This window comes from Chrysoperla carnea, chromosome 3 (genome assembly GCF_905475395.1).
Source record: "Chrysoperla carnea chromosome 3, inChrCarn1.1, whole genome shotgun sequence".
Lineage (NCBI taxonomy): Eukaryota > Metazoa > Arthropoda > Insecta > Neuroptera > Chrysopidae > Chrysoperla > Chrysoperla carnea.
The window spans coordinates 85,170,789-85,183,606 of record NC_058339.1 but is presented as its reverse complement, the minus strand read 5'-3'; the positions used below and the strand labels follow the sequence as shown (position 1 = coordinate 85,183,606).

The 12,818-nt window shown below is 28.7% G+C and overlaps 1 protein-coding gene across 1 annotated transcript in view; it reads right to left on the bottom strand.

The window, feature by feature from the left end:
• The window catches only part of LOC123296308 (fibropellin-1-like), a 275,636-nt gene extending 264,069 nt beyond the window's left edge, over positions 1-11,567 (bottom strand). Inside the window, exon 1 of the mRNA XM_044877769.1 lies at positions 10,999-11,567. Coding sequence (XP_044733704.1) covers positions 10,999-11,567 — 569 coding nt within the window. The remainder of the gene's footprint in view (positions 1-10,998) is intronic.
• Positions 11,568-12,818: the final 1,251 nt, after the last annotated feature.

The window sequence follows — 12,818 nt, the reverse complement described above, 5'->3', positions numbered from 1 at the left end:
TACAATAAAATTAAAATGAAAAGAGCTAGTTAGCTCAAATTAAATTATGCATATAATACAGAAAAGTAGGAATTGGCAAGATTGGAATATCATATTTAATAATTATTTACTCATAAGACCTACAACCTTTTACAGAATGCAAAATCCTCTTACAATTGGGAAAATCACGAATAACGTCAAAACGCTAACAGTCTTAAATGTTTAAAAAGGCAGTAGTGGCCTATGAAATGACTAGACTAGAAAAGTGGTGGCTATTTTGTATTAGACAGTTTATTCATACATTTGAACAATATTGCTATAAATTACTACGTTTCTTAATCACAGTCACAGTGAAGAAGAGGAAGAAACGATGTCTCATCTTTTGTGTTACTGCTCTTGCTCTTGCCACGAGGAGATGCAATCACTTGAGCCAGCCTTCCTTTGACAATCTCTCCTATTTGAAATCCTTTAATGTCAAAGCACTCCTGCTGTTAGAAAACAGCGCCCAATGGTTTATAGAGTAGTGGCCGGGGGTGGTCCAACTCACTTTCGCTATCACAACGGACCCTATGGTCTAAGTGTGCCCCAACCCAAGAAAGCCATTCTAATCTAGCCAAACCTTATAGCCATTTATTTATTCAACGGATGCTGATGCGCAGTTAAAGTCTGTTATCGTAGTTCTATTTAAAGACACCGCTTGTAATTTGGGAAAATGATCTTCCCAATAGAAGTAGGAGGATATAAAATCAAATTAGTAGGAGGATCTTAAATGTTATTAGAGTACTTATATTAACCCCCCTTGGCCCTTAAATAAGTTGTAGATCTATTTCTGTAGAAAAAAATTTATTATTGTCCCAAACATGTAGTGATCATTAAGTTTATTTACAATGCTGGAAAAAAAAACTATTACTATGAAAATTCATTTTGGTCGCTATGAAAATGCATTTAACAACAGGTGGGCGTTAGTACAGATTTTATATTCGGTATTTATTTGAATAATCCTAAAACTAATAATTAGGATGCTTAAAGCCTTTAGAATTTGAAGTCAACATCCTACTTTGAATGATTTTACCTTTAAAAAGGGACGTGAATAGTGTTTATTGATTTCCGTTCAAGTGCAGATTTTATCATGCCTTCTTAAAATTGTCAATCAATTTTTATATTTTATTTTTCAAGCTTTCCATTATGTAGTCTACAGTACAGAGGGGATATGATTTCGTGACCAACACACTCACCAAACTTTGTGAGTGTAACAAATAGTCGTTAAACTGACATGTTTAAGGCGTAGGTCTGAGAAAACGGCTCATGGAAGATGTGGGCCAGTATGTACATTTAATTTTACTAAACAATTGTGTAAAAAATAGTCGGTTGTTCATAAATTTCCATACTCCCTTTTTCCACTTGTTGGAGGTGAAGGTCACACCAAAGGCCCAATATTTTTGCGTTCAACAAAAAAGTAAACGATTGTTCATATTTTTTCAATAGGTCGGTTAATTGACATGTTTCCCGCATTCCCCATATTAAAAACATCCCAATTTCCGAAGTTTTCGTAAATAAAAATGGTGTAGGTTACACTGAAATGAAGCCACTCACAAAGTTTCGTGAGTGTGTTAGTCACGAAATCATAACCCCATCTATACTGTACACTAGTGTGTTTGTTGTACACACCTGCGTGTGTGTATCAAATTAAGTTTTTTTAAAGAAGGGCAGAGATGTTTTCTTAAACTAAAAAATTGAGTCAGCTTATGCGCTTATAGATTTTTAGAAATTTACAAATTTTTCTAATTCTTGTAGCAAACAAATTCTCATGTTTGAGACTGGAAAAATCTTCTCCCAAAGCCTCAAATTTCCCAAAAATCACTCGTTGTTGAAAATTTACAGTTACATAATCTAGAAACATTTTTCCTTTACTTTGATTTGTCTTACCCGGCCATTCCCAGTGTACATGCATGTAGATAGATATATAATAATATTATAAACATTCATTAAATGGATTGTAAAATCATAATAATACAGAATTATTATATACCAGAATCAGCAACAACTTAACTTGCTTGTACACGCATACAAAAATACATAATATAATAATTAATAAATTTATACAGGATGTTCAAATAGTATTTTGAAACGTACTCAGCGTATCAAATTATGCTTGGTTTTCAAGTTTTATTGTGAAAAAATGTTTAGAAAATATCAGCCACAATTCGTTTGATAGAATTTTTTTTTTTAAATTTCTATAATGAAATTCGAAGTTTTTAAAAAATTTTGTAATGTAGAAATTGGTCAAGAACGGGCATAAATAGCTTATAATAAATACAAACAACTGTTCTCATTAGCGGTGCAGGCAAGTAACAGTCTTAGATATAGAGATCCACGAGAGAAAAGAGGGAAATATGACTTTCTCATATGCAGATTCCTGTTTTTCACTTCATGACAATTACTGTCACTTGTAAACTCATTTTGAGTTATCTGATTTTTCAAGGCTCAGTTTTTTAGACCCGTTTTTGATTCGAGATTTTTTTATAAGCTTTTATTATTTTCACCCCCCTTGGTATCTGTAATCAAATATTTAAAGTTAAATTTGACCCACTTTCCGGTTTTTGAAGAAGCAGAAATTTGTCATGCACATGTAAATCGGCAAATTGCAAATTCACCCTACATTTCTGGCCATATTTCCAAAACTACTTATCCGATTGTTAAATGAACCCGATTTTTGGATTTCTTGGGTCATATTTACCTTATAAACCAAGTTTTATCCAATTCTGAGAGTAAAAAATTTTTTCGGTTTTTTCGATTTTTTTGAAGGGGTACCCCTTAAGAAAATAACAAAAAATTGAGAAAAAAATATTTTTTCCGATTTTGACAAAACTCAATTTATAAGCTAATTTTGACCCAAAAAACTCAAATATCACGGTAATCTCACGATTGGGACGGTAGTTTTCGAGATATTGCAAATTCGCCCTATATTTCTGGCCATATTTCCAAAACTACTGATCCGATTGTTAAATGAACCCGATTTTTGGATTTCTTGGGTCATATTTACCTTATAAACCAAGTTTTATCCAATTCTGAGAGTAAAAAATTTTTTCGGTTTTTTCGATTTTTTTGAAGGGGTACCCCTTAAGAAAATTGTAAAAAATTGAGTTCTGATATTCCCATATAATACAAACTATGTAATTTTCATCTAATTTGCCTCTCACGGGTGTTGCGCTCTCAATGATGTTTACGAAAAAATGTTGTTAATTTTTGTATAAGGAACATTGTTTACATTTAAAATTTTGTTATATCTCTTACGGTTAACAAAATAGATCCCACGGATCGAAGACCCAATTGACATATGTTGCTCATTTACGAACTGAACGACACTTTTTATGTCATGAGCATGCTATAAAAATTTCAACTCGATATATTTTTTCGTTTTTGAGCTCTAGAATGAAATAATTAGGTGATTTTATGAACATCAAAACCAAATTTTTTTTCGTTGCCTCAATATTTTCAAACGTTACAAACTTGGGACTAAACTTAGTATAGCTTGTATATTGCATATACATGGTATAAAAATTATTTAAGGACAAGCGTTCATTATAATAAACAGTAGAAAATAATTTTTTCTATAATTGTAAAAACTAAAGGTTCTCTAAATCACCTCGATATTTTAAATTGACAGCCTCCGGCGTTTCCATACAGTCGTGTTTAAGTGATTCATAAAAAAAAAATTTTCTTTTTAGTACAATAAAAATGTGCCCCTTAAAAAGTATTTTCATTATAAATTTTTGACGAATTTCCGAATCAAATAGATTTGCGTAAAGGACAAAATTTTGAATTTTTCCAAAATAAAAATATTTTTGTATTTTTGGACCACTTTTATTGAAAAGAACCAGATTTCTAGAAAAATTAAAAGTACAATATTCGATTTTAAGAAAAATGTGTTATTTTTTCAATCTCTGACGGAATTCTCTTAGCTGACGCAGCTCCTGCAGCTAATGTATTAAAAATTTGGTAAATCATTAAGAAATCCAATTTGTTTCTTTAGGAAATTTAATTGTTTCTTTAGGAAATGTGTATTTTTTAAAAGAGCGCATTCGTTACTTTCTTCGGTGCTTTCTTTGCACTCCTATAATATTTCTTTTCTAACAGAAAATTTTGATTTAGTTTTTATTGTAATAAATCACAACGTAATGTTATATATATATTTTTTTTTCTTTACACATTTTACATCTGACAGACATTATTATTATATTTATATAAAAATGCACTGTCATCATTTTTATAATCATTAAATTACAAAAATTCCTTTTTTTTCCCATATTTCTTGTACGGGAATAAAAAACTCAGCTCCGAAAAAAAAAAAATATATATCGTGTGAAAATGATCACGTATCTGTCGTTTAAACAAGGGAAAAATATTATTTACAAAAGAAATTGAGGTTTATTAACTGACATTCGTCTACACTACATACACTACTATGTTTTTCGTCTATAATTAATATTTCTAACCATGACATTGTACAAAATATAGACATAAATGCTTTTGTAAATAGATTATTAACAAAAGTATTGTTTGAAGGGTTCTTTTAATACATTATCATGTTTTATCGTGAAGCTCAAAAATACTGTATTTTGTTATGTTTTATGTTACAAAATATACTTTTTCAGAGCAAACTATGCCTTTTTTTTGAACGGGACCGTTATTAAAGCTGAAGAGAAAAATAACCACATGTGGATAAATCTTGGTCTGGCAGCAATCGCTAACTGCTACCCATTTGTCTATATTGTATATGCGAAAATCGATACTTTCGGAGCAAACTAAACATTTAAACAAGTGAAAACAAACAATTGACACACTTGAGTTAATTGTTGAAATACCATGTATAAAAAGTGTTGAATATAAGTGCTTGCATTACTTTTTTTTTTTTATAAATTAGAAGATTTTAAAAAACAAACAAAATCATTTACTTGGTTTTCGAAAATTTTCCAAAATGTTTTCCATAATTTTTTTGTTCGAGAATGTTTCACAATGCCACTAGTTGAAGCAACTCGAAATTTTCAACTCTCTATTTTTTATAGTTTTGGAGAAAATGGACACCAAAGATTATGTCCTAATTTGCGTCCTCACGGATCAACAGTGCCGCTAACGAAAAAATGTTTCAAACAAAAGTTGTAAATTTTGTTGTTCTATCTCTATCGGTTTACAAGATGGGTCCTACGGACAAAAGACCCAAGACCTAATCGACGTATGTTGCGCACTTACGAACTTAGTCACACATTTTATGTCCTATGAACACCTATTCCTAAATTTTGTTCGTAGCATCAAAATTTTGAAGGGTTACAAACTTCGGACTAAACTAAAATATACCTTGATATATATTACATATGGACAGGATAAAAAACCCTAGGGATTCATAAGTTGAAAGTTTCATAATAAAAAATGTTCTGCAATTATCAAACTTAAAGATTTTTTATATCGTAAATATGAATTTTTCAATGGTACAGGAATTTTATAGTTAACCTCCGAAAAAATTATGATTATAGCTATGGGGGATTATCTGTTTATTATATCGTAGCTCTTAATTAGTGAAGACAAGTCTCCAGTCGGGACTCCCGTTAGAATCATGCCAAAAAACATTACTAGCATATTTCATAATTTTCATTCACATTGACAACCCATTTACGGTATCACAACGGACCCTATGGTTTAAGTGTGTGCCACACCAAGACTGCCACTCTAACCTAACCTAACCTAACCTAAAAACGTATTGGAAATTATAAAAATATGTAAAATCCGACCTTAACTTTGTAACAATCTGTACGTAATTTCAGATCAGCATCAGCAGTAAAAACTTTTTCCAGATCCATTTTGTATAGCAAAAAACAGAATGGGTATTTTTCGAAGTAAACAAGATTGAGAAATATCGGAGGAAACATTTGAGATATTGGATGATTTTAATTTATTCTTTGTACAAGAATTACGATTAACTTTTCTAGAAAAAAGTAAATCAGTGTCATTACATTTTCAACGGATTTTAATCTCGTATAAACAACAATTGAGTGTTGTAGGATCAATAAAATATACGCACAGGCATCTTTTTTTTTTCTTTTTTTATATTTCAAATTGTACACAACACAAGTTTTATTTTATTATCACTTGAAAGCAAAAGTGTTGTTCTAAAAAACCATTATTTGGGTCAAACCTCTTCGGCAACAGTTTATCCCCAAACACATAAATAACATGCAGTAGTCAGTACATATAACCCATCGTTGTTAAGTTGGATGTGGCCTTGTGTATTATGTACCACTACAACCGCTGCTATTTGTTATATTTTTCACAATTTTTGTTGATTTTAACTTTCTGTGAGAAAATTAATTGTTTCATCCCGTATTTTGAAATCAAAATTTTTATACGTTTTGAGCTTTACAGCTTACTTGATCATTGAAGGCCCTTTTTTAATAGATCTCGCGGTTAAAAATGAATTGTTAAAATTTTTAACAAATTTTGATTCCCTGGTATATTTTGTAACGCACCTTTTTGCTATTATACTTTTGTAGGGAGATTATTTTTGCTATTATTTCACAGATAAGTTACCGCGCAATCAATCGGAAAGTTATTACTCTGCTTTCTGTGATTCACATCTACCAAAGCTCGTTTATTTTAGCCCAAATATAAATAGTTGACAACACTTCTTTCACGTATTATTTTGTGATAAATTTATGTATAAACATTTTGTTCTCTGGGTATAAGAGCTTTTGTGCGTCATATTCTTTTGATATTATTTTTTGAACTTACAACACGAAGCACTTGTGTTTACACAGATTGTATTTTCTCTTTTGTGTATAGAGGAAAAAAAATACGATAAGAGGAAAAGAGGAAAAGAGTTAAAGATTACGTCAATTTATGATAAATAAATATACTTGGATTTAATTAAATATTGACAAGAATATTAAACGGTGTTATGTAATTTATTTTATAGTGTGGGCACACGTAACTATATAGTGACAGAAAATTTTTCTTTCTTTATTATAATCATTAATTTGTAGCATATTTACCGATTTCAGTGTTTTGTAAATTATTTATACAGGGTGTTCTGTTATTGACTGCAGATCAAGTTCTGTTAACCTACAGAATAAGCTCATAAAGACGAAGGAAAAAGTTATTTACCAATTTTGGATCTGAGGCCTAAGATAATTAACAAAATAAAGTAATACTATATTAATAAAAAGTAAATAACTTAATCGAATCACAGTTCAGTAAAATTTTGAAGGCCGGTATTGTATTATTCCATAAACTAAGAAATAATAAACGTAATATTGTTTGCGTGTAAACACACGCAAACAATATTATGCATTTTTTGAGTATTTTTAATAAAGGACCACCTCCTACCTGCCTTCAATATTTTATTGAACTTGTGATTCGATAAACTTATTTACTTTTTATTAATATAATAATAATTTATTTTGTTAATTATCTCGCAAACTAGGCCTCAGATCCAAAATTGGTAAATAACTTTTACACTTGAACTAACTTTACACAATGAATTTCTGTATAGCTAAGATACACAAGAAATTCATCTAAGTGTTGCATACTGGACCCTACACTATCGTTTCATCTAAGGAAGTACGAGCGCCAAGGGAAGTTTAGACTTGTGGTTGAAATTATTTATACCACTTTCAACTTTGATGATGAATTTTCTTAAACCTGAATAATAGACGGAAAATAAGAGCAAAATTTTTCGATATCTGCTTTTGCTTTCGAAATATGGAAAGCTAAATCATTAAACAAAATTTTCACTTTTCGTTATTTTGAAAATTACTCCAGATATCGAAAAATTTTATTTATTCTTTTCGTCTTATATTATCAAGTTATAACATAATTCAACATCAAAATTCAAAAAATATATTTTTTAAATTTGTGTCCCCACTACCGTGCTGATACATCTTTAATTAGTCGAGCACAGCGGGTATTATTTTTCAATAATTTATGAAGGTTTTAACTTTAATTTAAATAGTTTTTTTTTTAATTTCCACCGACTAGTTTTGGAGAAATCTATGCAACATATCATCTAGTTACCGTTTTCCCATAAGATCAATGTTAAATATGCCTACTTTTGAAGTCATTTATGTATTTAAATAATTGGACACCCCCCCCCCACCTAACATTTTCATAGTTGATTTAGACTTAGTCCAAATTCAAATAAAAAATCAAGTCTCTTATCCAGAATTGCCCTGGACTTCGCACATCCTTAAGATGATAGAACCTCAATAAGTGTACCCTACGAGTTCAACAAAAAGTATATATTGCTTCTATTATTTTGTTGTGGGCTATAAATCGACATATAAAACTTATTTTTCAATATTCTTCAAATCCTTTTTAGAAGAAAGTTCTTGTATATATACTTGTAAATATCTAATACCTCTGTGATTGTAACACGGTTTTTAAGAAAACTGCAACTGAAAACTAAAAAAATTTTAAGAAATCGCTTGGGAATTGAATTAAACATCTAATTAATTTCATAATATTTTGAAAATAAAATGGACAGGGCCAGAAAAATCTTCAAGAAATAACGTCAGGGTCTTTGTAAAATCGATCTTTAGATACCAAGAGTGACCTAATAAAATGATTCACAGAAGAAATTATATTTTATGAATACAATCTATTTGAAAAAATTATATATTTTTTCTTTTGATCAGTTCCAATATGAGGGACAAAAACGGTCAAATTTTATTACTCCGTAAAATGGTGCCACATTTACTCGCTAATAACTTTGAGAGATTTTAGACGCCTGAAAAATGTTTCATTGTTAACTAAAGTGTGGACAAATTTTTGATAAAAAACCACTTTTCAAAAAAAATTGACTTCATAGTTTTCAAAACAATTTTTAAAACAGGGAATCTGCGTAGCAGCTATGGGGCCACAGGCAAACAAGTGTCTAAGATTTATTACACCATTTTTTTCAAGTGTGACAAGAAATAAGAGTGCCAACATCAAAGAGGTAAATATTGTACATCTGTAAGTTGTGTTGTGCTTCCTTCTGTAAGTTTTTTTCTTGAATTTTATTTACCGTTATCAAATTGTAGGAGAATGGAAAAATGATGAATAATTTGTTAAAAAAGTTTACCTTTTTTGTTTTTTATCTGATATATACATTATTGAAAAATTTGAGAACATTCTAGAATAAAATTGAATTTAGAATTTAAAATGTATTAGAGGAAGAATTTTTTTCCAATGAACAAAATTCAATATTTTCTTTATAGTGTTGTAATATAAGAAGATATGTTTTTTTTCTATTTTCTTATTTCGAAGAAGAAGGATTAGAACGGATTTCCTTATATAATATAGTTACGTTTGATATATTATATTTTTACAAGAAAATATTTTTATTTTAACCTTTTCTCAAAGAATTTATAAACTTAATAAAATATGAAACCGTGTATAATGAGTAAGTGTTTTTAATTTTTAGTTTCTTTTTTCACACAATTATGTCGCATGAAAAAAAAAAAAAAAATTTTCCCCTTTTTATTCTCAATTTTGTGATTTTTTTAAAGCTGTGTGCATTTTTAATTTTTAAATTATATTATGTTTTATCTATGACTGTGTAAATGACCTAGATGTTAGAAAAACAGTATAATAATAATAATAATTAAAAAAAATTATATTAGGTCGTTTGCCCATTTACTTAATTTCTACAGATTTGATACATATAATTTTTGTTACACACACAAACAAACATACCACGCACGGTAGTCATACACGATAACTATTATATATGGGTAGCTTTGATGTCCGTTACTCGAAAAATATCCATTAACAAGTTCTGTGGTCGAGATAGCTTTTGATCAGAACGATCCAAAGAAAATTTGGGGGGCAATGAAAAAAGATTTCACATAAAGCCATTTTCCTATTTAATCGTGCGAGGTCCCTTGCCTATTAAATCTAATTTTTGCGAAATTTGATTTTTTCCACATTCTATACTTGAAGGCGAATGCAAACTTTTAAATAAAGTTGCTCTGTGTGAAATTTTAATGTTGAATCAACCAAAGGATAAGGACTTAAGAACCAAGGGATAAGGACTTTAGAATGCTTCGTATAAGAGATAATTCACCTTATTTACAGTAATTGTTCAACAAGTTGTTTTTCTCATTAAAATTAAACTTATTTATAGCTTATTTATTTAATTAACAAACGTTGTTATGTTTTCAAATTTTAAAACATTTTGTTTATAAGATAATATCGTAAATTTTATTATCAGCTTTTAATATTTTATCTAATTCATATACTCTGTGGAACCATATGGAGTCACTATGTACCTAGGTACACAACGAATTTGTACCATCAGGATATTAACACAAAGCACAGCATGAAAATTGTATTCTTGTGTTTATATATACGGAACATAATGTGCATAAAATACATATAAAACCACTTCAATAAATGAACATTTTCTAAATTGTAATTTAATTTTAGGATCATAATAAAGTCAAAAATGTATTTTATGTTTGTTTATAGCAGAACTTAAGAAATAATGCAAGAGATAGATTAAAATAAAACTTTCTTAAAGAAGCGCTCAACCGATCGAGTTTAATTAAATTTTGTATTTTTGGCATGGAAACTTTGCTAAAAATTGAAATTTGTTAAGTGAAATATGAGTAAGAGCAATATCTTCGTTCAATATATTAAACCACTCGTCAAATAGATAAGGATTTTTTTACTTTCGTACTACCAGTCGAAGAAACTTTTGTATCGAATTTTTATGATGGAATCGATTAGAACTTGAATAAATTGAACAAAAATCAAGCGCAAAATATTTCAACATTAAAATTATTTTACAAGAAAAGTTTTTCATCTGAAATTCCCCAAGTTATAATTTTTTTTTTTTTTTTTGTAAAATTTTAAATGGTAATTTAAAAATAGTTTGAAAACTAAATTCCTAAAAATAATAAGTATTTTAAACGAACACAAACCATAAATAAATTTTTATACAATCTTACAAATTATTATTATTATAAAAAATAAAAATAAACTTACCGAAAATCATAACTCACATAACAATGTCCTGTATATGAACAACTAAACACATTACACGAATTAGCACGTACTGGATTCGCAAACGTACTTATTTCATATGTTATATTAAATCCATACACATCTAATAAATTATCTAACACACGTAAATGATTCCCTTCTAAACGATCTAAACGAAATTCAATAACCATAAATGGTGCGGGTGTTCGTATCCATAGTACACGTGTTACATTTTGTTCGGTTACCGTATGTATTAATTGTCCACCAACTTTTAACGATTCACTCTCATAATGTGCATACTCATGGAATGTTAATCCCGTAAACACGTACAATTGGGTTAAATAAACGACAATCGATGGATTTGGTGCATCAATATTTGATGCATCGATAATCCAACGACATGATATTGGTACATTAAATGGTCGTGGGAAATTCGGTGTTTGTAACACACCATGAGGTTCTGTTAATACTCCGCCACATTCAACTTCATTTTCCGAAGATTTTACAGTTAAAACCGTTTGTGATGATATGATTAATAATGATGTTATTTGTAGTAAATTTGGAAAATTCATCTTTTCCAGCAATGTAAAATTGCTGTAAAACTTGATATTTCACAATAAACTAATTGTTTAGATTAATATTTTTGTTTAATTTAGGAAAAAATTCATTTTTAAACATGTCATTAGGTTTGTATAATTTTTCGTCATGTTTAAATAAGTTTATTTCTTATTTTCCATACACGAAAATATTTGGTTAGAAATAATATTTTCTTCATGGTTGAGTTGGAGAATTAGAATTTTTTTATTAGGTTCGTTGTTCAATTTTGTTGAAATACATTGAGAAATCTGTAACAAAAGAAAAATATTATTAGGTTTATGATAATGACAATTTTAAATAATAACCTGATTTTACGTCGGAGATTTCTTTAAATTTTTATTTTAATATTATGATCTGTAATTTTAATCATAAAAAAGTAATATATAAAAAAAAAATTGTAAATTAATTAGATTAATTTTATTTGCTTACTCAAGTAGAAAATTCAAAGTATATTCGTAATAAATGTAGATATTGCATAATATTCAATTCCATGAAATGCTTGGTCATTGAAACCATTTGCTATATTAATTTTCTTGGAAATTATTCACTGAATAACGTTCACGTAAATTCATTGAATAATTCTGACAAAAACTTTACTATGGTTTTACGTTATACTAAAGCATATCCAGCATATCCAGAGTATTTGTAAGGGAATAAATAGCTATGAAACTACTTTGGATATAGTGTAATACTTTAGTGTTATTGTTTTTGAAAAATTATTTGCAGTTCTTTCGCATTACAAAAAGCACTTTTATGAGACATCTAGAAACTCATGTAAATTTTTCAAAAGAAAAAAATGCTTTTTTAATAATGATAAATCAGTTATAAATATCTCATAGTGTCGACATTTTTATTCATTCTCAATATTTATAAATTTTCTAAGCCATTCTGTTGGAAAATTCTAATTTAAAATGCTTAGATAAAAGTTGTAACGTCTAGACAGTGTTAACAAGAATAAAAAAAAAACTTTGAATAAAGTACGAAAAAAAAAACAAACTTAAGATACTTGATAAGAAATTAGGTTTTCTAAAAATAAGTGTGTCGGTATATAAAAAAAGGGTATATAGTCTGGGTGCCAGCAAGCATAGAATGTTATTAATATACTTCGAGAAATTCTTATGTGGATTAATTAAAGTTGTATATCAAATGATCCATTACAAGGGCAACCTCAAACACAATTGATGGATATCAGTATTTGTGATTATTTGAAAGCAAAAGTACTCTCT